We start from the raw sequence: 24,417 nt of genomic DNA, 5'->3' as shown, positions 1-24,417 counted from the left end.
GCCCCCCCCGCGCCACCGCGGCCCCCAGGGCTCTGTGGGCACCTAGCCCCCCAAGAGCTCCTGCACCCCCGGCTGCGGAGGCCGAAGGAGCCGTGAGGAAGACTCCTTTGATGGAAAAACGGGTGAAACCAGGAGGCCTCCTGAGCTTGGCCCGGGTTGTTGGACGCCTCAGACGGGTGAACCTCRTGTTTGTTTTGGTGCCGTCTGTTTYGTTCCCTGAGGTCTGCAAATGGAAAGCAGAAGGGTGTAACCAGGAGGGCTGGACACCTATTTTATTAATTATACCTGAAGCACCTGCATAACCGATGACGCCGAGAGCTGAGTTTTAAGGAAGGCTGTGAGGTGCCCAGCAGAGCCGTGACTCTAGACAGGATCTGCTGCGAGGATCCCCAGGCAGGAGGGCGCCCGCCAGCTTTCCCAGCAGCTGCAGAGGGGCACACGCGCTGGGGAGGCAGCGCAGGGACCAAGCCAGCCCCACTGCAGTGCCGCATCCCTCCGGGAAACTCCTTCCACGCCCTGCTCCCGGGTAAGCTCCCACTGGGAGCTGGTTTCTTGTCTAGATCAGAGCATTTCTCTGCTGGCCTCGGGGCCACAAGCTGCTTCCTCAGCTCCCTGACCTGCTCCATTCCCCTATGCACAGTGTGGTGGTGGTGAAGGGGAGGGGACACCCCAAGGACACCCCACCACAGTCACCCCTCCGCCTCTCCCCCGGGCCAGCAGGACACTTGCAGGGACCGTGATGGCTCTTGGGGCAGAAGCAGCTCTCAGAGCAGCGCTGTCCTGCACAGCTCTCTGCAGGCYGATGCTCTTTAGCTAGAGCAAAGTGTCTGCATGAATCTCACTGCGGCAAGGGCCACCCCTCACACACACACAGGGCAGCATCAGCTTGGCCCGGATCAGCAGCCTTTTCCCATCCCCAGTGCCGGCTCCCATCATCTGTCTGCATTTTCATGACATCTCCTTCCTCTGGCCCATATCCCGGGAGGAAGCCGCGGCYGAGATGCTTGAAAGGGGTTTGTTCCCTGTTGCTACACAGCAGCGCTGACAGCAGGGAAGATGAGCTGCTTCCCAGGACTCCGGGAGCTGACCCGCGGCTGGCACGGCCTCCACAGAGGTGGCCCTGCTGCCGGCCGTGGGGCCCGAGCACCCACAGGGACCCCCTGTCTGGGGGGTCCAGGGCTGCGCAGAGCCCACCCCAGCACTCGGCTCCTCCTGAGCTGCCTCCCTCGAGCAGCCTCATCGGTGGCACCGAGCTGGATTTCTGGATGTGGAGGCTATTTCCCAGCTATCTGCACCACCGGAGCTGGTCGCTATCCATGCAATGCCTGTGGGCTGCCCCTCCGCCCCTTCCTCGATCCACGGAGCAGGGACCCCCTCCGAGGGCAGCTGTGCTGCCCAGCAGTGCCCCTGCCGCAGGACACGGTGTCCCGCAGACCTGCCTGACCTCCCACCCTGCCCTTTGCTCCTGCCGGGGGAGCAGGACAAGCGATCGTGTTTCCTAACTTTCCCAAAGTCTCTTGCCCGAGGCGAATCCTTCGTGCTGTGCAGGATAAACAGACTCCCCCAGCCTTTGTGTCCAGCTGCAGCAACATCGGGTCGCTTTATTCCCGGGGCCTCAGCAGAGCAAGGAGCCTGCAGGAAGGTGCTCGGAGGCCTCCTGCCTGGGGCTTGTAGACCACGATYCATGTCCCAGATCCCTGTTGTGACCCACACGCACCTCTGGGATGAGGCAAGGCCCAGGCTGGTACATGCAATGTGCCCTCCGAGCAACTGCTGCCTGCACAACCAGGAACAGCCGCAGCACAGGCAGGAATTCGGGAGCACYGGGAAGGAGAGGTGGAGGCGACACCGCTCGGAAACGGGCCCGGGTCGAGGCGCCGGATCCTGCAGCCCCCGGGGCCGGGKCTCGCACAGGATGCTGAGAGCAACAGCTGCCCGGGGAAGGCCCAGGGTAYCTCTGAATATGGATGAGGAGCACGGAGGAAAATAAAAAACAAACTTTTCTTTATCAAGGGAGGCCTGGTCCTGCCGTCTGCCACCGGGATCTGGGCCAAACTGCTTGATAGAGAGAGAGACCATCTGGATCGTCTGATGGGCTCTGGGTTTGGTTAAAACGAAGCAGAAGCTTTTTTTTTTTGCAGGAGAGGAGTTTCCATGGGAAGAACTGGGGAAGGATTCCAGGGTACGCGCCAGACCTGTCGTGCAAAGAGATGCGAAGCAGCTACAAAGCTTCAAACAAAAATTGCTGCCAGTTTGAAGCCGAGCCCCCCAGGGCGGCATCCGGGCATTTCCACGGAGCCTGGGACGGGCCGTGGCCTGCATCCCGGTTCCTGTGCCGGCACCACGGCCCTGACGGGCACGTGCGCTGCTGGGGAGCAGCAGCTCTGTGCAGGTCTGCAGCCAGCGCCACGCTGCAGCGTGTGCCAGGGTGGCGCGTGCCGGCCCCGCTGCGGCCGCGGGCTGCACAGACAGAGGCTGCGGGGCTGCCGCTCCGCCGGCCAGGGCCACCGGGGCCACCTCCGCCACAACCAGCACCTCGGCTCTCATCGGGAGGCCTGCGTGTGCCAATGGATGTGCTCGGTGCCAGGGCTTTGTGCAGGGCGGGTTGGCCCCTTGAGGGGTCCCTCAGGGAACAGGACGGGTGGGTGGCACGTGCTGAATCTCGCTGGCTAGCGGCAGGCAGGGCTGGGGCACGCTGGGCTGCTGCTCCACGGCATCTCCCCCAGGACGAGGCCCACAGCTCTGGCGTTGCCCCACAAACACTGCTAGAGTCTCCCCCAACACCGCCAGCATCACCTGGCCCCAGCATCACCAGTGCCCCACTGACCCCAGGAGGGATGGCACCACTGGGAGTGGGCGCAGCAGGGATCCCAGTGCTTCCCAATGCACCTCTATTCTACCAGGAAAAGCAGTGGCTCCGAGCAGCCGGAGAGGCTCTTCCCACTGCCAACCACGGGGGCCGCCTGTGAGCCCCTGCAGGCTGTTCGAGGCGTTCGGGGGCATCCGCACACGGGGTGCTGCCGGGATCCTGGTTTCCCAGACGCAGCGGCTGTTCCCATCCCCACCACRCAGCCTCTTCCCCGCTCCTTCTGCCTGCGGCCGCTCATTAACCCTCCTCAATGAAGATGCACTGGAGGGATAATTTACTGTTTAATAGACTAACTTTCCCTTTGCTGTTGCCGAGCTCATCCAACATATTCCCGGTGCCATAAAGGGCAGCTCCGCCGTTGTGAAGCACTGCTGCCCGTAGGAGCAGGTTGCAGCGGCTGACCTGGGCCACAGGGCAAGCAGAGACCCTGGGCTTCGTTTTGGGAGAACAGAGCTTGTTCCCATCACCTCCTTTTGCCTTCCTGCAGGCCCCCTATGAAGGGACATCCCTATGCAAGGACAAGCAGGCAACATGAGAGATAAGAAACACCTCATCTTGACAGCTGAGAGAGGCAGAGGCTCTGTCCTGATCTTATTAATTAGGATGCCCTGGGTGCAGACGAGCTCATCTGTGCTCCCTATTTAGTGATAGCTGGCGGCTGGTCCCACACCAGGACATAACAGATAAACCACAGGCCTGGAGGCAGCTTCCACTGTCACAAGTTGCTTTTGCAGCCCTCACCCATCCCAGTTGTGCGTTTGCTGCAGCCCAGCAGAGCTAGGAGAGGCTGGAAGGGAGCCAGGGGACAGGAGCCGCACTGGGTCTGGGGCAGCCGCGGGAGAAGGAGCAGCAGTGCCAGCTACACAAGTGTGAGTGAYGGGTACCAGGGACCCCCCTTAGGGACAGGCCCTGTCCCAGCAAGGACAGGGCTGGAAACGGGATGTTTCCAGAGCAGGAGGCCCTGGCTGCAGCACCAGGGCTGGGTGAGCACGAGAGCCAGCACAGCCAGCCAGGCATCCCCAGGCCTGCACAATTTACAGACTTCAGCGCAAGGGGTGTGAGCAAACAGAGCTAAACATGGTAATTTATTCACTCTGAAAAAATATTAGTTAATGCAAGCCAATGAGATTGGAAAGCCTGATAAGTGGTCTGGCTGGTGCCAGCATCTATCGCTCAYGTTTTTGTCTATAGCGCTGCCCTAGGCAGTGAGATAGAGCAGGAGTGTGACAGCTCCCAGCCACACGTYGTAATTTAAGAAACAAAAAAATACCCTGTTTCAACTCCCAGCCAGGGCAGAGTATTTTAAAATCAAAACAATTTACAAAAATTGATTTAGAGAGCAGTGACAGTGCAGAGCATATTTGCAAGTCTGTGCTGTGCAATTTGACATAAAACCGTATGATAAATGAAGGATGAACAGTGCTTGTTTGCTTTGCACTGCCGCTGCTGTGCTACAATACCCGCATAATGAAGGCTAAGGCTCCCCTTTCCAAGCACGTACCTTCCCCTAACTTCAGAACTGCTCCTCTTTTACTTGCAGCCAGGCATAGGCATTCAGGTTGTGGCTTCAAGGGCTAAAAAATATTCATTTTTTAAAAAAATTATGTAAGCAGTATAAAGCCTGGCACTTTGAATCATGAGTATCAAGAGAGGCGATACTTGGATGTGCAATATTCAAAATAGCTGCAGTGAATGTTCACATTCCTTTTGTTCAGTGATTTGAAGAACAGAAACATCTCTCTAGACTCCCATGGCCGCTTTTAAGTGAGCAAAGATCCCGTCCCCTCCTGCCCCTCAAGYTCCAGGCAGTCCCATGACACCCAATTCCAGCCTCTGGAGCAGAGCCGGGCCTGCTTGAAGCTCAGCCCGCAGGAAGGTTTCAAACGCAGCACGCAGCTTGCTTCTCCTGCTTGTTTTTAACTCACACAGCAAGGATGCTAATGAGTGTCTGAGCCACGGCAGGCAAGCCCAGGGCATTTCAAATGTGGAAGAACTTCACAGAGAAATAATCTGCATAAAATGTGAGGCGCCATTATTAGGAAGAAGGAAAGGAAAACGCAAGCAGAAGCCGTCCTCCCTCGGCAGCCAAGATTAGCAAGGAAAGAATGGTTCTAAAGGGAAAAAATGTATTCGTTTGATCCATTATTTATATAAAGTGCTCTTTGTAAACGCAGATTTCCCTTCACCCTGGATGACAGCGGGTGGAAGAGCAAAGGAAAGAGGTTTGACTTTATACCTGCAGTGCGTGGGGAAGCCCGTCCGCAGGAGGTCCCTGCAAAGGGACAAGCGCGGGTGCCACCGCGGGCGGCCGGTGCTGTCCCCGCACACAGCTCTCACCAGGCACCTCTGCACGCCGATGGCTCCCGAGCAGATGCCTCCTCCTTCCTCRAAGCAGATGCAGTGTCCCAGGAAAACTGCTTAAGCCACTGAGCAAAACCACTAAAAATAAAAGCATTTAATACGGGGATTTCACATGAACATATGGAAAGGCAGCAGTCTGAAACAGTACATACATAGAATATATAAATAAGGACAAAGATTAAAATATTGCAGAAATCTACTCTGGAAACTGTTAGTTGCTGCTGTGGGAGGAAGCATCCCTGTGAGACATCACACTGGGCAGAACAAGGGACATCTGGGCACTACACAGCCCTACAAGACAGCATGAACACAGCGGGCTGTGACAGCCAGGGCTCCTAGGGATCAGGTCCCTGCTGCTCCCCCTCATCCTTGGCACCAGGAGCMGAGCACCTTGCGTTAAAGCCCAGGGCACTGACAGTCCCAAAGTCCCCTCCTTGGTCTGCCCTGTCTGCAGGCTGTCCCCTCCCCGCCTTTGGCAGGGAGGACACCCGAGATGAGCAGAACGCCAGGCTGGTGCCCCAGAGGGGACTTCTTTAGCACTGAGCAAATCCCAGCTCCGCCAGAAACCAGACACAGCTCTTGAGCTGGATCCATGCCCAAGGGAACACAGTTGCTTGACCACTAGAAGGAAAAGATACTTTTCTCCCACCTGTAAAGGGACAGCACATTTAGCCTTAGTGATGAGAGAGCCTTTCCAAGCCAACATCCATAGAGCTATGAATATATTGCAGAGAGGGAGAAGGTGGGCTGGACAGACAAACACTTCACTCAGCAACACAGGCAGAAGCAGAGGCAGCAGGATCAGGCTGCGTTCTCCGTGCACTGGCACTTGGCTTTAGACCTTCAGCTCTGCCCTCCTCTCTGCTCAGAGGCAGAGCCAAGGTTGGAGCTGCTGCTAACAGGGCCCTGCCTCGCRGAGGCTGCAGGGGCAGGAGGGCCACCTTTGGAGAGGAGCACACAGATAGTTTCACCTTCCACAGGGAGTATTTAGACACATCCAAAAAGCACATACTGCTAACACAGCAACAGCCTCTGTCCTTCCCCACAGCATCCTCACCTGCCCGGTCCCTGCAGAACCWGAGCTCTCCCTCTGCTGTGACAGAGGCTCCCGACACCAACACCCACATTTATAGCCCCGGTACCCCCTATATAGGTGAGGCAGCCCTTCCATTTGGGGATCAGCACGAGAAAAGGTGCCTCATATGAAATACCTGGAACACCCCTCCAGACAGAGCAGCACAAGACATACAGCTTTGTAGTTCTTAAGTAAAATAAAAAGAAGAGTGCTCAAACCCAACAGGAGTCCAGCTAAGCCACGCAGGGCTCTGAGGCCCTGTTTTGACAGCTCTGCTCAGCTGGACTGAACTCCCYGTTCACATCCCAGCCTCACACTCCCGCCACCAGTTGTCTCGGAAAGCTGTCAAGGACAGAGCTCTAACTCCTGTCGGCTGCTGGTTCTTACAGATTAGAAGACAATTATAATTGGATTTCAGAGATTTGCTTTGCTGAGAAGGGCTGAGAAGTGTTTAGAGGGCTCCTCAACCGCTTTTGCCTTTATTTCACAGTGGTGACTCCATGTGTTCCCTGTCCTGGAACACTTGCAGACAGCTACTGGGTGAGACTGGCTTACTGGAGCACTCCAGCTTAACAAGGCAGCTGACACTGGCCATCTGCAATGGGGGTTATTTTATATCTAGATGGTTTCATCCCCTTTCTGCAGCTCAGAGCAAAGAACTGAATTCAGCTTTCCCCCAGTTTAGTAAATAACCAGCCACTTGCCAGACAGGCCATCCAGATACCTGGCATTAAAGCCTCTGGCACCACTTCCAGCAATCACAAATGGCTGGAGCCCTTCTTTACCTCTGATGATGCTCAAACTGTTTTTATGCTGTGCACAGACTCCGACTGCCCCAGACATGCCAGCTTCCGAAGGCTGAGCTGCCCTGGGACAGTCCTTGCCAGCCTCCTGCCCCAAAAAACAATCCCTGCTCAGACGCAGTCCTTGCTCCCCTTGCAGTGCCAGGGCAGTGCTGTATGAGGGCAGCACAGGGAGACAGTGAGCAGGGRCTGAGCCTGCTCTCAGGCTGAGACAGTGAGAAGTTTCCTGGGGAAGCTGCTCTCCTCAGACCCCCACTTGGCATGACACCCTCAGCCCCCTTCTCCCACATCCACCCCATACTGTGTCCTATTTGTGTGCTTCGGTGATGGGAGGCAAAGAAGACCCCATAAGAGTGGAGAGGTGGCCCCTGAAAGCAGAGGGAACATAGCTCCAAAGGAGGCCTGGAGATGAGGTGAGCTGCCAGGATGCCCAGGGAGGTTGCAGTCCATCACTCTCACAAAGAGGAAGCAGAAACAAGTCAACTGGTTAATAGTTCAGAGACAAAAGCTAAAATACAGCCTAGCACACTGCAGAGAGAGCTGGGAGTACAAACAGAGCCCTGTAGTGCACAGGGCTCTCCTTGTAAGCCAGCTCTCCAGCTCTTCCCAGAGCCAGCAGGTCAGACACGCTGCACAGGTTTTGGTTAGATAGTGGTTTGCCCCATAGTGGAACGATATACATTTATATACAGACAGAAACAAGTCCCTGCAGTCCTTGCAAATGTCCAAGAGCACCAGCAGGCTGGAGGCTGCCGTGAGCCTGCAGTGCTCCCGCCTCGGGGCAGCGGGTATTATTCACAGCTTGTGAGGCTGGGCATTCCCCAATCCATGCACTAGCGAGAGGCGCTTCACAGGGACGATGATTCCTTGGAAAGCAGGCGGGCTCGCACACGTCTGCTGGAGTCCTGGAGCAGAGGAGTAGAGAAATGGAATGCTTGAGACCCTGAATGCCACACAAAGCAGGGATATCATGTCCTCCCCCTACAAGGGTTCCCACCGCAGCATTTCCATAACTTTTATGGAACAGAGCACAAGACAGTGACCAGGCAAGAGCAATTAATGCACCTTAGACTGTACTAAGCTCTACTCTCATGGCCACCCTGACAGGCAGTTAGCACTAGCCCCATGGAGCTGGCTGCCCTGCTTCCAACGGGGGACAGGATCCCCTGCCAGGCTTGGCTTCCAGAGCACCTAGGGCTTCCAGCTCAGCAGGGAGCAAACTGCTGCAGCCAGGGGACCCCAGCTGCCACAGAGCCTTGTTTGCAGTGAAACTGTCTCTGTGGGCTTGCAAGGTGAGAGCCCAAGGGGGCAGGCTCCTCTCAGGAAGGACTGTGTACGTGTGAGCATCTCACCTCTTTCTGGCCCTCTAAAAATTTCATTTTCCCTGGGGACATATGAGCTGGAGAGCCACATTTCTGTAACTGGAAGAGAGAGAAACAGGATCAGAGAGCTGACGAATGAAGTGACATCCACAGCCTTCCCTTGAAGCAGGTTGCTCTGCCAGAGCAGTTCCCACCCAAATCTGCACTCTTACCAGGTGGATGTTTTCTTTGCTAGCTCGCTCTGGCTCGGGTGTGACATCCCGGCTCTTCCTTTCCATGATAACCGGTGTTCCCAAGACCTTCCGCTGCCATAAGAAGAGAAAGGCTGTTGGCTAATGCTCCCAATGCAGAGGCGAAAAGAAAAGAAAGGGAAGGAGCAAGATGCCTGGCAAATGGATGGGTGTTGGGAAAGAAAACAGAAAGTCAGGCTGGGACAGACACTGAAAAACAGAACTATGTGAAATACCATTCTGCCAGGCTGAGCTTGCCTACTCCTAAAGGGGTCAGGAGGTGGCACCAGGCCTGGCCAGGAGCCCAGACTGCCAGAAGCAGCTACCTGCGGTGTAGAGCAGCCTCCAGCATGCTAACACCTGCGCTACCAGTCACCTAGACTGACTGCTCCCTGTCAGTCTTCATCTCACCTTGGGAAGCAACATCATCTTCACAAAGGCACACAAACCCTACAGCCCAGTGTCTCATACATAATTACATTTCATATTAACAAGGCTTATTCTTGCTGGGCTGCTTTTCTCATCCCCAGGGGATCTGTGTTCCTTAGCAGACAGTACTTTGAGTAGCCCCCGCTGTCAAGCACCTTATCAAAGCCAGGACAAGACAGAAGCACAGGGCAACATCAGAGACTTGCAGCAGAGAGCCTGGTCAGAGGCTGCCTTTACCTTAATGAGGCCACTGAAGGAGCGGGAGCGAGTACGTCTTTGCACAGGGGGTGTGCGGACATCAGAGCCAGGAGTGAGCACTGTAGGATGCTTATTAAACTAGGAGGAAACACAACATCAGGATGTTACACAGGTACTGTCTCACCAGCCTCCTGCTGCTGCATGCAGCTCTGTGTGCTGCCTGCCCCCAGGCCATGCTCTGCTTTGGCTTTCCCACACGCCAAAGCAGAGGGGCAGCTCAGAGCTACAGGGAGATGAACTGCAGCTCTGCAGTTCAGAGGGCTGCAGGGGAAGGCCGCTGCTCCTGCCCAGGTTCACACAGAGCTTGGACACAATGCTGCTTTGTGCTGGCCACCAGGTCAGCTAAGACCAGCAGCCACCAAGTAGAAAGGGGGCTGAGCAGGGCCTGGGGGTGTCTGGCAGGTTAGGCACTGCCCAGGCTCCTTGGATCAGGTAGAGCAATTTGCCCCCACACCATGCAGGCAAAGGGAGACAGGATTTTCCTCTACCTGAGGTAGCAAATTCAATAGAGCCATGATCAGGATTGAGGGAATTCCAACTGACAAGTCCGTAGGGTTTAGGAAACAGATGTTTTTGCTGTTCTGAGCTCTATCAGACACATCCAGCACAGACTTCCTCCTCCCCTTCCTTCACATGGCTCTGCCTCTTGCAGGGCTCAGAGCTCACCCTGCCAGGCCTGGAAGCAGCTCTGTGGTAGGCCCTCCCTTTAGTCCCACGCCTAGCAAGCACACCCCAAAGACGTTTTTCTTCCCCACACTACCTGCCGAATTAGCTTCTTCTTCTTTGCAGAATCGGGCATGTTGTGGACGTGGCGGAAGAGCTCCTTCAGGGCCTCCTCCGTGCGCTGCTGGGTCTCCTCCTGATGGCAAGTGTCCAGTCGGCTCCGCTTCTGAGACTTGAGAGGCTGCAGCTCCTTGGAGCTGGGAGAGGTCAGCAGGTCCAGGTCATCCTGGGAGAGCGGGGAGAGCAGTTCCTTGCCATGCTTTAATCCAAACGAGCCGCCCATCTGAGCGGCACGGAGCCGTCTTGTGAGCTGCTTCACCCCAGCAAATGCACAGGGCTGTGTTCTCCCTACCCCTCTGCAGCAGCACTGCACCAGCAGGCCCTGTGCCAGGCAGAGGTGACAGCAACACAAAGGTGACCCTATTCCTTCTTCCCTCCCTCCTGGATGGCAGCTGCAGGAGCTCTAACAGGCTCGAGAAGGGCTACTGAAGCTCCTTCCAATGCTCTTCTGCAGCTATGTGGAGCAGGGAAGCATTTGCTGGAAAGACACAGATAAATCTTATTCCAGCAGCGGCAAGTAGCCTTTACTGCAGTCCTGCTTTGTAAGCAGCCCAGCCATGGCAGTGGATATCTGTCTGTCTGGAAGGCAGAGCCCTTCAGAGTACCAGCTGCTGGGTGCACTGGGCAGAGGGAACAGGTTTGCTGCTGAAGAGGGGCTGGTGGCCTGCCCAGTGCTTCTGATTAACAGATGCTTCAACTCTGCCCAATTTCCCTAATGCAGCCACCCACACCACCATACCATATGGTTCCCTCCCTCCTGCTCTCCAACAGACCCTCCCTTATGGCTTGGGTTTTCAGCCCCTTTTGTTCCCAGAGATCCTGTTGCAGCAGCAGCCCAGCCCCTGCCCTTCCCTGGGGGGCAGGCACTGCACAGGTTGCCCTTACCTTGGATGCGTGGGCTCTGGATCCAAGGTAGTGCAGCCTGGCACACTCCCGGATGTAGGCAGGGGCCTGGGCAGAGGAGACACAAAACCTTGGCACCAGCCGAAGGGCCATGCATGTGTTTAGCAAGGTGGACTTTGGGGGAAGATGCAGCTTCTCCAAGAGCTGCTCCTCAGATGCACCACACAAGCCATTTCATAGACTCAGGTGTTTGGGGCAGACCAAGTAATGCTGCTCCATGTCCCTGGTGCAATCTCTGCTCACGGTTTCCTTCTAATGCATGTTATCAACACAAGGGGAACATACAAGTACAACAGATTCCATATAAACTTTTCCTGAGCAATTCTCTGACTCTGAGCTGAGGAAGCAGGGGGCTGACAAAGAAGGGACCTCTTCCCTTTCCATGGGAAGACCCTGTGCAGACAGCAGTAGCCCACAGAGCAGGAAGGAAGCCAAAAGACTGCGTGTTCTGGAAACCCCTCCCTGGAGAGACCCGCAGAAGCCCCATGCTCCTAACTCTGCAACACAACACATTGTGCTGAGCTGCACAGGGAGCTCAGAACTGCAAACTCTGCCTGTGCAGATGTGTTCACAACAGTGTTCCTGCGTGAGGGATTCTAATGCCTGCAACCCTCATCCAAGAGGAATTCCTTCAGTTTCCTTATCCCACCAGATCCCCAAAGTTTCCCAACAACAGTGCCACCACTAATTGCCCCAAGGGAACCTGTTTCCCACGTGGAAAGCAGGTGCTGGGTGTCCAGTAGAGGGTAGTATTACACTGCACCATGGCTCTGACCTCACCAAGGCAGAAAAGCCACCTCCATGGCCGTGTCCTCCTTCCCCTGGGCTGCTTGCCCAGCCAAGGCTTCCTTTCTAGTCTGCAGTTTCTTACATAAATTCTTTGAACAGTTTCTTGAATAAATCCCACCACAGAATATAGTGCCCAGCCTATATCCTGACATCCAAGAGCTGCATGGACAAGGGTCTCCTACAGAAGAAGAGCAGGACCTCAAAGCACACTTACTTTGAAGAGTTTCTGCGAGTGTTTGATCATGAAGGTCACTCCGTTGTTTAGCTTTGTGATATTCTCCTGCAGGTCATTTGCTGTCACCTGGCAAAGAGACACAGCCCAAGCAGAAGCTGTTAGAAGTGGAGGAAGGGTGTCTCTGCCACATTTCTGGGGCATGGGCACACTCAGGAGTCCAGTTCTGAGCAGATGAGCAGGCAGGGCTCACAGTATGCCAAGAAACTGCACTCCCACAAACAAAGCTCTTTGGGAAGAGCTGGCCTAACACATTGGACACTCGGACAACTCTAGAGCAAAAGTTCACCAACAGCCCAAGAAACCCTACAGAGAAGGGTCGGCAGGTTTTGCTCACAGTAGTCATTCTCAAAATAACCAGGACTGATGTGCTTTAAATCTTACTGGAAAAGATGAACCATCAATGGCAAATAGACCGACAGCAGGTCTCATCTCTGCTGGATTTCTGCCAGTGAGCTCAACCTTACCACTGCACTCCACAGCCCACTGGGTTGCAACACCCATCCTTCCTACCTCAGGGCTCCTCTCTAAGCCTGCCAAGCCTCTGCTTTCCACCCTGTAACATCCCACCAGCAGATACTGAGACAGTGCTCACATTCCTGGGCCAGAGGATGTGCGGTGCAAACATGAGGGCAAGATTATGTGCAGACATCTTGTTCTTGTCCTGCTTCTTGGCCGTCTGATAGAGCAAATCCAGGAGCAGTTTGAGCAGGCTGCGGTTGGGCGCGGGCAGGATCAGGAAGAGCAGCTGGAGGGCTTCGATTTGGCGCTCTTTGTCCGGGGTGCTGGTCTTATTGCCCTTCTCATCAAACAGGGTCAAGTCTGCCAAAGCACAAGGCAGAACGTGAAGGGCGCACATTACTCTCCCTAACAGCAAGCCCATTACAGCTGGTTACCCTTCACCGAGCCACTTCTCCTCCAAACTTCTGCTTGGGTCTCAGCCCTCCAGTCCCTCCCTCTGGCTCCCAGGCCCCTCAAATGCTATTTTAATCTGTGGTACTCCTGGATACCAGGATAACATGGTGGCTAAGAATTTTTTTTTGGGTTGCAGACAGAGCATATCCACACAAGATAGTCTAATAAGAGTTACTAAATACGCTGAAACCAAGTGTGGCTCATAAAAACCTCCAGACTTAGCACAGCTGAAGATCCAGTTTACCCAACGCTCTACTCCAGTACTTCCCTAGGCCTATGTTTATGTCTGCTGTTGGAGAGAAAAGATTGGGCTAGAGACCCCAGTCTGATTTCTTAGGATTTTCAGTTTCAGTCTTTCCACCATAAGGCTGCTCTTACCCTGCTTTGAGGGATTGCACTTCCCCAGCCTATTGTGCAGCTCAGCAGCACTACCAGCTCTCTTGCAGGCTGGATTGGCTTCCTTCCCCTGCCCATCACCATCTCCTGTTGCTCACTCACCTGCAATTTTGAGGTGGGCGTGGAAATGCTTGTGTGTCAGCAGGGGCTCTGGTAATTCGCCCAAGAACATCTTCAGCAGGGTGGCCACATCATTGGAATGAAACTCCCCAGAGTCCAGGTCAATATCTGTACCACTGTTCAGAGCATCCTTTAGGATCTGTTGCCTGATGCTGTTGCCTGGCACTCGAAACAAGCCTTCAGCTCGCAGATCTGCTCCATAGAGGGGAAGAAAAAAGCCCCTGGTTATTCAGAGGTTGATTCCCTTCCTCTTACTAAAGCAGTTCTAGAGCTCAACAGCAAATCCCAGTGAGCAACAGAGCCAGGACTTCGGGCTAGGTCACATCAACAGAAAGAGTTCACAGAAACAGGGGGAAAGAGGTTAACTCATCTGCTGGGCTGAGGTACAGTCACCCAGCCCTGCCCCAAGCTCCTATTGCTGGAGCCTCAGAGCTCAGCTCAGCCTCACCAGGGGCCTGTGGTGGCCAAAGCAGGGAGAAGGGCAGCCAGCCAGTCACTTACGTTTGTGCAGATACTCAATCAGCTGGGAAACCTGCGCGATGCCTTCTTCTGTCAGCGGTGAGCCAAACACCACCCCTTTCTCTGCAAGACAGAGATAACGTGTTCAAAGCAGCTCAGGGCCCAACACCCCCAGAACAGTGCTCCCCAAAGGGCAGGATCTCAACATGCAGAGACCAGCACTCAAAAATACTAATGATGAAAGTCCCAAAGATCTCCTAGTAGACATTATCTCACAAGCACTCCCTAATAACTCACTTCATCTCTCAATGCTGTATTTCCAAGGGCTTCATCATCTTGCTTCATATCTCAGCTTAATTATAGGTTTTAACCAGCTAAAGCAAATACTCTTTAGTTCCTTAAAACACCAAAACAAATGTTTCCTTTTTCCTTTTTCACACAAAGTGTGAAAAGCAGATGTGGAGCCTGGACTTGCCAGGTGTGCCCCATAGCCACGTGCCCAACTGGGAGGCAAGGCCTGGATTAGTCCTCGCTGTGGCCTGACATGCAGGGAGGCAGAAGGAAGAGCTGTACCTGCAACGTGTGGGAGAAGGGAATAAGCAGCACCCTTGAGAAGAGCAGAGGTAGTCCGAGTGGCTCATGCCAGTCTCCTTTCCAGGCAGGAATAAACAGCAGTGAATCTTTCTCCCACATCAGCTGCCCTGGCTTGAGCACAGTACAGCATGAAGTATGAGAAGGCTGAACAAGGAAGAACTAGAAGGGAGAGGAGGGAAGCAGCGAGCTGAGCCCTTCTCTGCAAGGAACAGAGACAGCTACTCTCACTCCTAGGGTTTGCTTTCATCTCGTGGGGCTGCTAACAAAAACCAGGCATGAGTTGTCAGCTCCAGTCAGTAATATAGGGACTAACCCTAAAGGAGGAGGGAAGCAACTGAGCTGAAAGGAAGGAGACCCTTGTGTGGAAAGAAACATTAGTTTAAATTGGCTTTTCATCTGAAAAGCACTTATTGAAACACTGGAGAAAACTGTTCCTGTCTAGAGATGGACTTCCCAGGTAAGACAGTAGGTACCAAGCAGGCAACTATTTTCTAATAAATGAAGTCTTGCAAGCGAATGATTTTTCATCAGATACACACAGCTAGCATGCTCTGTGCCTCAAAAGGCTGAAGCAACAACCATGACTGCAGCAGCCAGAGCCAGGGACACCACTGTGCTGGATGGACCATATACTGCATGGTGACTGGAACTGACCCAGAACCAGGCACATGGCTGGTGTGTCCCGTCCTTGAGTGCAGGCTTCAAAGAGCCATCAGGTTCAAAAATAAGTCTCCCCTCCGCATCACGAAACTCGCAAGAGCACAGGCCACTTCTGAAGACAAGCTGGGCACCCACACCAGCTTTGGGGGGCTGAAAGTTCTCCCCRTACCCTTGCAGCTGATTCCTAGTGATCCAAGCAGTGCATGGGCTGGCTAATAAAAGTTATCCCCCCCCAACAAGTTTTGTCTTGCTTCCCCCATCATAGCACATGGTGATTTTACAAGTGTTTCCTCTGTTGTCCTACAGATCTTACCRTTTTGAGGTGTGCATGTTCATGGCAGGTGGGAAAGACCAGGTCAGCCCCATGCACTTCCCAAGCAGCCCTTACGCACAACTAAATTTATTCTRCCTGAAGAACATTCCCACTTCCTTCCAGAACTTCTGAAATACATGATAAGCCACTAAGAACTCCAACCTCCTGTTAAATTAAGAACTTTCTGACTCCTCTCTGATAAAGCACATGCAAAAAGTCTTCAGTCTTGCAGAAGAAAGGAGGAAAATGCGACCTCTTGATCCTTGTGTAAGATCTAAAAGACTTGAGCATGAAGTAAAAGAATCATTAGAAGAGATTCTTGTCCTTGAAGGAAACTAAATTCATTATACATTCATCAGATAGAATCCATAGTGGCCAGGGAGAGGAAAACACATTTTCTGGAGACGTGCAGGGTCTGATGGATTCGATTTACTTTTAAAGTCAGGAGTTGATATCTGAATGAGAATTTGATTCTCAAAGAAACTTGAAAGAAGTGTCTGGAGAATGGATGCTGAGTTATAAAGGCTTAGATGTTATTGTGGAATTGCTTCAGAAACTAAGCAGCAGCATGAGATTGAGTTTCCTGATGCTCAAAGAAGTCATAAGTATTTGCAGTTTGATCAGCTCCAAGCTCTACGGTCCATGGCCTCTGGCTTTGAAGAAATAAAACCTGTTTGTTCTAGCTGGTCTATAACATCAAGAGAAACAAAGGACAGCTCTAAGATGAAACATAGTACATGAAATTGATTTTCTCTGTAGGCACAAACTTGTTCTCAGAGTCTAGAGTTCACAGACAGTGCCTGTCAATGCAGGAGACGCTGCCAATGCAGCCTGGGAGTGCAGCCAGCTGACTTRGAAACATCTGCTTGCTGTAGCTGTAGTGCAGACACATGGCCACGGAAACACACGCGGGCTGTGCTGGCTGAGGAAGAGCTGCTGGTGGAAGAGGAGCTAGCAGGAGACAGCAGTTCTGAAAGCTGGTAAGAACAGTGTGCCAGCAGAACACAGCTATTAAAGAAAAAGGGGGAGCCAGGGGAGAAAGGAGAAAGCTGACAAGCCCCTTCTACAAGGATTTGGGGAAGAATAGGGAAGTTTCTGTGAACACTAACAAGATGCATGAGTTTCTCCATCACTCCTCTTTGCCCAATGACATGCATTTGAATTTCAGGTGCCCCTGTTGCTTTTCTGGAACRGAGGTTAAGTATAACACAGGCCCAAACACAGCGTAGCTGCCATTTGGGAGAAAAGCATAAAGATCTGTTATTATTGAGCAACAATGAGAATCACCATGATTCCGAGTGATTCTCCCCTGAGGATGCTGAAGTCCTTGATTACTCCTGYAGCGCTGCCAGGGTGAGATGTCTATCAGGGATCCCACCAGGGAAGCCGGGACTGGAGGGCATGTGTCAATACCAGAGTCTTTACTCTGAGCAGYGGAGCTCAGATTATCCTTATATGGAGGCATAAGTTTGATCTTAGCATAAGTTTTGAACTTAGAGGCCATAAAAACATTGATTAGGGTTTGATCTGGGACATCTCTGCAGCTCATGCCATCCACAAATCCAGACCAGAAACCAGCAGGGCCGAAGCTGCAGGCTGCACCGAGCATCCACCTGACTGTGGCCAACACGAACAAGCACCCAGGAGGACATTCCAGAAGCTGCAAGGCATTTCCTGGCTGCACTTCCCAGCCCCTGTTTTGCTGCTTTCTAAAGCTGGCATCCCCAGAGATCACAAACCTACAGTATTAAGCACTTAACACAGGCTTGAAATAACAGGCCTGCACGGCAAGCTTTCCAAAGCACATGTTTGAACGATGCCAGCCAGCACCACACCAAAGGCAGGCGCCAGGCACGATGCCATTCTCACCTTTGCGCTTCAGGGACATCAGGGAGCGCAGAAAGCCAGAGGCTAATCCGTTCCCCCCCGGCAGCTTGGGGTCCTCCTCTCCCATCAGCTGCGCCAGCTCTGCCCCAGGCAGGTCGATGAGCCTGGTGATGTTGCTGACCACGAGCTCTGTGAACACCTCGGGTTTCTCGTGGCGCAACTTCTCCACAAAGAAGTCGGGGTTGAAGATGATGGGCTGGCTGCGGAGGGAGGAGTCATTGCAAATGACAAAATTGCAGATGGCATCACTGGAGAAAAAAAAAAGGAAGGAGGAAAAAAATAAAATATCTCCTCATTACTTTGCTTTTGCAGCCAGCTGGTCTGCCCCGAAGGAGACATCTGCCAACATAAGGACCATGAGTCTACACCAATAGCAGCATCTTCAGCGAGTTTTCAGCACTGCACAGTTTAATTCCCTTTTGGRGAAAGGGATTTGGGCCTGTTTATGTAACACAGCCCCAAACCAGCACTCCATACCAACACGACAGCACCCAAGAAATTCACTGCATCCACTTTCTCACAGGTCACACTTCTATGACAGCTAATATTTTACATTAAGTCATCACTCTGTCTTAAATTTGGCCCTGTCCCCTTTCCTCCTCAGAAACATTCTCCGAGGGGCCTCAAAGTCTAAACCCTAATTTAAATTCAAGTCCATCTTATACTAATGTTCATCTTATACTAATCAGCTCCTGTAGTCATCATCACTACCTTCCTAGCAACAAATTCAAAGCCCTCACACCACAGGACTTCATTTCTACTGTCACAAACAAACACCACTGACCCTCACTCCTGCAAGGAATATGGTCGGATGCTCCAGGTGACCAGCTTCCAGYTCCTCAGTTAGTGCTCTCCGCCAGCTAAAATGACTGCCCAGCCACATGCTCCAAGTCTGAAGTGAGTATGAACTTGCCAGTATGTGCTCAGGATCAGTCCCCAAGGAATCCCTTAATAACTCTCTTCCTAACAGATCCGTTTCAGCTCATCCAGTTACTGCCCCTTGTTCCGGCTGTCCTTTTTCCTCCCTCCAGTTCTCTGCTGACTCTACTCTCTCCAGTTTGACAGCATCTCCTGTGGAATGGGAAATGAGATGCATTTGAGACACTGCTGTACTAGCAGTTACCCTTAACATGTCCCACCTTTACTAGAGTTTGGGTAAGCTCTATTCCCCATATCTAAAAGCAAAATAGGTGGTTATTAGAGATCTCAGGTTAATCAGCACTCCTAAATGCTCACAGTTAATCTTACCCAACTATGTACAGGTCTTTAATTACTGTCTTCYTCCTGCTGCCTCAGATTTGCACACTTCTGAAGTGAAGCCCTCCATTTCCCCAGCCTGCCTCTTCTCTTCCCCCTTTACTTAGATGTGAGAATTACAATCCCTGCTCTCTGGTCACAAGCTCTTGCCCAGATGCCAGACTCTGCCCCAGTGCGCTGCTCCAGCTCCGCCAGCCGGCTCCGCCTGGGTTCTGGTTGAAGTCTGCCTGACCACCCAGCCTGTGGACACCAGGTRCTTTCTTTAATCACACTTTGGCTCTTGCATAAACCTTTTCTTTCCGCTGCTGGAGCATCTCCTCCCTTGTGAGCCCCCGCTGAACACCCTTTTCCACCAGCAGGTACTAAACACACAGGTAATAGAAACACTCCGCTCCGACACCACTGATCACTCCAGGGAAGCTCATGCCCTGCCAGCCACCATCCCAGTTTTCTCCAAGAAGAGTTTTCTTCCCACGGGAGACCAGAGCACCCTGCCCTTCCTCTCATTCCTGCAGAGGAGGCAGCTACATTACTGTGTTCCCAGCGGGGCAGGACAGCAGCACTCACTGCCCAGCACGGCTTTCACAAAATGAGCATCCCTGCCACTGCACCTTGCACCCCTGATTCTGGCAGCAGGGCAGGGTCAGATATAGAGCTAGAGATAAAGAGATAGTTTGGAAATCCAAGCAACTTACTTTTCTGATATAAGCTGTGAGCAGCTGACAAAGAGGACATGAAAACCCACGGCAGCAAGCTGGAGCCCACACCACCCACGTGCTTTCACCATGAGCTTCAGCAGCTATTTGAGCTGCTGTTGCTCGATTTCTCCAATCTGAAAGACCATCTTGGTGTGATTTCCAGGGTGCATGATCACAAAAGGAGAAGAAAAGCTGGGGCTCAGGCTGCACGGGGTGAAAGATACTTGCTGAAATCACAGGAAACACAGCTCTCGGCAACATCTGCATTGTGAGAATCGGGACAGAAACCTCTCTCCTTGCCATCGCTCTCCAAGGATGTCAGAGACCCCTCCAAGGGGATGCAGGGGAGGGAGGTCTGCAAGGCAGATCCAAGGCAAGCTGCCAGGCCATCTGAAAGCCCTAAAGGTTCCCAGCTGCGTCGCCCAGAGCTGCCTGGGGAACACGCTGCTCACTCCGAGTGGGGGCCGTATTTCCCCAGTACCTCCCAGCAAGGTTTTCAGCAGTTTGTTATCTGCAATAAATCAAGACCAAAATGCACGAACTCAATATCAGCTGCCAAAAAGCAACTACMAACGGATCTGATCATATTCTCATTTCCTTGCACGGGCCTAAAAATGCACAAACAAGTGTCAACCCTGCCCATAATGCGGAGCAAGCCCTTTGCCTGAAACCCATGACAACTCATTCTATGGCATTACAGATCCTGAGAAGGGTTAATAGCGAGTGTATAGGCCCAGTGACCCTGCCTGCAATGATCCGTGCACTGTTATTCACTCACTAGCAGTTTTGTTTCCCCACAGAGAAGATATGCAAATACTTTGCAGCAGTTACATCAAGCATCACAGATTATCTGCTCCCTCCGACAGTTAGATATCCAGGTTCAGAGGAAAAAAAATTACACAATTTTGTCGACTAGAACTGACTGACATGACTTTTCGGCACACCCGTTGTTACAGTTACACAAAGTTTAACAACATTTAATGCAAAAAATAAATAGAAAAAAAGTAAATTTCTTACATGAGTGCTGAGAGCTTTTGGAGAGGCATTAGGAAGCAGGGACAGGGAAAATAACTTGCTCCTTGTTTCCAGCAACAAAGAAACCTGCCTGTCCCAGCACAGCCTATGCAAATTCCACGCATGCTACGAGACACAAGGATGCATTATTGGGTCTGAAAGGCCCCCTTGGCACACACTGGGCATCAGCCTTCACACAGGGACAAAACAGAAAAGAAAAGCTGGACAAATTGATTCATGTCTCTTGCCAAAGGCTGTGTAGCTGGACTTGAGCGGCAAATAATTCCTACACAGAAACCAGGGCTTTGAATTAAAACCAGCTTGGTGTTAATTGTGCTTCACCTGCACGGAAGAGCAACCTGCAAAACTGCCCCAAATCCACCCTACGTCTGCCATGAGCAAGCYGTGCACACACATTTCCAGCTGCATCCAAGCACAAATAACATCACAGCACTGGCAGAAAAACCTAACAGCGTCTCTTAACTGCGTCAAGCCCACGCCAGGGACCTTGCTGTAAATACTCTCTGCCCCTGCCTTTCCCACTGGCCCAAGGGGCTTTTGGCATCTTTCCTTCACRTGCACTCAGAGCGGATTGCCCCCTCCAGAGCTGGAAACTGCAGAGGGCTCTTGGTATTTGTTGCAATTACTATGCAAGCAGGAGCAATTTCCCACATAAGCCTTCCCAGTCCGTGTTTCTCCGGATTCCCGTCCAGTTTCCCCGTTTGCCGCAGCTGGGACCAGCCTTGTATACCCTTATTGTGGCATTGCACTTCAATGAGCTACTTAATTTCGAAAGGTCACTTTATTAGCAGCTCTTCCTCGCGCAGCAAATTTGCCTTTGTATCATTATTGCTAATCAAAATGGAAATGGGAGGCAAACCTCCATTTCTGAGCAAAGATAAAGCCCCCACCGGCTTTACACACAATAACCACGGCGAGCCTCAGTGCTGCACACACCATAACCTTCAAAAAAAGCCATTTGCCCCATCTGCTGCCTGCATGTTAAAAAAAGGAAGATGGATGTGCTGCACCTAGGCTTGTAGTGTACGTAACAGCAGCAAAAGGGAGACAAATGTTATTTCGAAAATCTATTGCTTTTCTTTTTGCTTTGCTTGCAATTACATCGCGAGAGTTATATTCTTCTACATACAGCAAACTGCAATTGCTTTACGTGTCAAAAGACAACAAAAAGGAACAAATAGCTTCCTCTCTGTCGCCATGAATAAAATCAAATCCTAATGAATAATAAAACTTGTACTAATAGGGCCGTGATTAAGACAGCAGATTAAAAAAAAATGGGCCCTATATTGTGCCGAGATCCTTGCCATTCTAGTATCTTTTAGGAGCGAAGCCTGTGATCCCAGCCAAGCCACAAAGAAAGCTGTCTGTCACACACCGCGTTCCTGCTTGAGGCATGACAGCCCCATCATTTCATGGGGAGTAGGTGGTGCAGGAGGTCAAAATCATGATGGATCAATTAATCCCYAAGGTAACTAGACCCAGACCAGGGAAATGCCTTGGAAACGAGGACAAAAAGGAGATCTGAACTGGGAGAACATTGTGATTGAACCTGTGGAGCAAGGGCTTTGGAAGCAGACAGGTTAGCTGGTGTGGAAGCAAGGTTGCATTCAGCTAGGTGAGACCTGGTTGCTTTAGCAGCTTTTACAGGTCTTATATTGCTCTTACATGCATGCAATGGCAGAAAGGAGTTCACATCACCTGAAACTAGAACACAAGGAGAACACAAACATGAACCAAAGAGAAGGAAGAGGTTCTCTTGGGGCAAGACATCAGCTATGTCTGTGTAGCTGGGAGAGCGGAAAAGCTGGAAGATACACAGACTTCCAAATGGTCCGAGATAGTTAATTCAGTGGGTAAAATCCATYTCCATCTCGTGCGTTTCATATGTCGTCACTAGAAGGCTACAGCCACACCACAGCAGAAGAGCCTTACCACTGCAGGAGTAAAAGGATTAAAGCGCTTTTGAAAATAAGGCAGATAATGGAAGAAAATCTCTTTCTATATGAACAAAATCTTTAGAATGTGTGAAACAGCCAGACTTCCACCAAACACCAAGAGCAGAGCAATAAGCAGACCTTGCTATAGAACAGAGAATTTAAGGGATTCTCTGCCTGGGTAAGCACAAAGGAAGACGGGACAGATGCACGCATATTTCCCCAGGGAGAGGAAAATAGTATCATTTCCTAGGCTGTGCCAGAGTAAGGAATCAATTAATGAGGACGTCTGAAGACAGTATTCCAGAGCCAGATAGGAGCCATCCCAGATTTTGCAAAGAGATGAAAGGACCGTGGTGGAATTATGTGAAATCACTTTAAGTACAAAAGGACTAGAAGACAAATTATTTCCTAGATTAAAAAAAAAAAAATCCATAAAAAGACTAAGGGGAAAGGACTGTATAGACATTAGAAGTGACTTCACAGTTAACACTGCTCTAAGAATTGTACTTCAGACTGACATTCTTGCAAGACAGCGCAACAAAGATCACATTCAGTCCTCAGCTTYAGCACAGTAACTCTCCCCGAGTGACTGATTTGCCTCTGAAAAATGTTAAGAAAAACATTCAGTAATTTTTGCCTAGGGTTACACTCATAAGGTCTTTAGGGGCAGAGAGCTTTGCTATGAGTACACAGCACATAGCACAGCAGATGCCAAACCTGGACCAGTTTCTAGACTTGGTACGAGTGAAAATAGAAAGTGCTCCCTTTTTARTTGTTCTCTTTCTTCCCATTTACACAGCTAAACTTAGAGGCATTCAATTTATTGGCTATGGAAACCAGATAGCAATATACAATTTAGACAGGGATGAGTAGGGAATCCTGGTGTTATGTTATGGCAGTCTGTGCTGGACAATATGGAAAGAACAGAACACTTGGCCATCTTTGGGACATCAGGTAAATTGGATATTGAAGCCACTGCTATAATCTGTGAAATCAAACTCCATCTCCACATCACACCACTAGCATCAAAACCTCAGTAGAAAGGCAATCTGGTGCATGTAAAACATTGAGAAATTTGCCTTTCATCATTAGATTCCTCAAAATTGACCTCAATAAATTGTGTGCATCATTCTTAATAAAATCCACTGTAATATTTTGAAGACAACCAAGCAGTACAAAGCAGCTATCACCACAACAGAAGAGTATCCAGATGCCTTATAATGCTAAAGGGAGGAGAACTAAAAGACATTTTATAGCAGAGCCGCATGTGAAGAGCACCGCAGTGAACATGTCTCCTTCCCAGAGTAACCAGCACAGCTCTGGATGCTCCCATGATGTTTGGCAGCTCAGAGCTGCCTGCCCTCCTCATCTCTGCAAGCATGCAGAAACACTTACTGCTAGAGCCAGAAAGCCAGTAATTTTATTTTAGGGATTTGCAAGTTCCTATCTCTGCCTTAACATCACAGTAACAGAGTTTAACAGATTAAATAAAAAACAACATTGCTACAGTTTCCATTACCAGTTTTACTCCAAGTTTGTAAAGTATGTGATTTTAATCTAAACCTTTACGGAAAGCAGCAATGAAAAAGTAGCCTTAGATGTGATCCTAATTTCACCGAAACCAGCACCAAAACTGACGCTTTTGAGAAGGCAGCAGCTGTCTCTTCTCATTACCAATCTATTCACTTTTATCACTGTCGCATTGGGAACCTCAGGCACAGCTGGGGACTCCGCTGTGCTCCGTGCTGTACAAACACAGAACAAAGGCAGTGCCCTGTCTTTAGAGGGCTGATAGCTAAATCTGAAATGAATGTTGGAGGGACAGAAAAGAGGAGGAATCCCAAGAGAAGAGGCAGCACTATCAGTCAGCATGACGGATATAACTGAACTCTATCAGCTTTTCTATAGACACTATTAAAAAGGAGGGCAAGGAAGGACAAGAAAAATAATCAGGTCACACTGCAGACATTCAGAAGAAGCCCAGCATCTGTGTGAGGGGCAACGGGGGACTCGGCACAAAGGAGCTGGGTGGAAAGCTGTCAGGCAGGCAGAGGCGCAGGGCTGAGGAATTGCTGAGCTCCCGGCTCCAGCC

The 24,417-nt window shown here is 51.3% G+C and overlaps 1 protein-coding gene across 1 annotated transcript; it reads right to left on the bottom strand.

Annotated features, from left to right (window-relative positions):
- Window positions 1–7,698: 7,698 nt before the first annotated feature.
- Window positions 7,699–17,756, bottom strand: ARHGAP19 (Rho GTPase activating protein 19). The gene is made up of 12 exons (XM_026050669.1): window positions 17,698–17,756; window positions 17,381–17,646; window positions 13,987–14,067; window positions 13,468–13,677; window positions 12,650–12,876; window positions 12,037–12,123; window positions 11,016–11,081; window positions 10,108–10,296; window positions 9,327–9,425; window positions 8,643–8,735; window positions 8,461–8,529; window positions 7,699–8,013 (listed from the first exon to the last, which is right to left on the bottom strand). The coding sequence occupies exons 1-12, from the start codon at window positions 17,754–17,756 to the stop codon at window positions 7,957–7,959; spliced, it is 1,503 nt and encodes a 500-aa protein (XP_025906454.1). The 3' UTR covers window positions 7,699–7,956.
- Between the last annotated feature and the right edge of the window lie 6,661 nt (window positions 17,757–24,417).

Source organism: Nothoprocta perdicaria, unplaced genomic scaffold, assembly GCF_003342845.1.
Source record: "Nothoprocta perdicaria isolate Ctin4 unplaced genomic scaffold, notPer1 scaffold_7, whole genome shotgun sequence".
NCBI lineage: Eukaryota > Metazoa > Chordata > Aves > Tinamiformes > Tinamidae > Nothoprocta > Nothoprocta perdicaria.
Note: the sequence above shows the minus strand (reverse complement) of the source record. Positions and strands in the feature narration are given on the sequence as shown.

Coding starts and splice junctions, on each gene's coding strand:
- ARHGAP19 (XM_026050669.1), bottom strand. CDS start 17,756: ATGGTCCTTATGTTGGCAGATGTCTCCTTCGGGGCAGACCAGCTGGCT. Junction 11,082..12,036: donor ACTCGCAGAAACTCTTCAAA/GTAAGTGTGCTT, acceptor TCCTCTGCCCAG/GCCCCTGCCTACATCCGGGA. Junction 8,530..8,642: donor GCAAAGAAAACATCCACCTG/GTAAGAGTGCAG, acceptor TCTCTCTTCCAG/TTACAGAAATGTGGCTCTCC.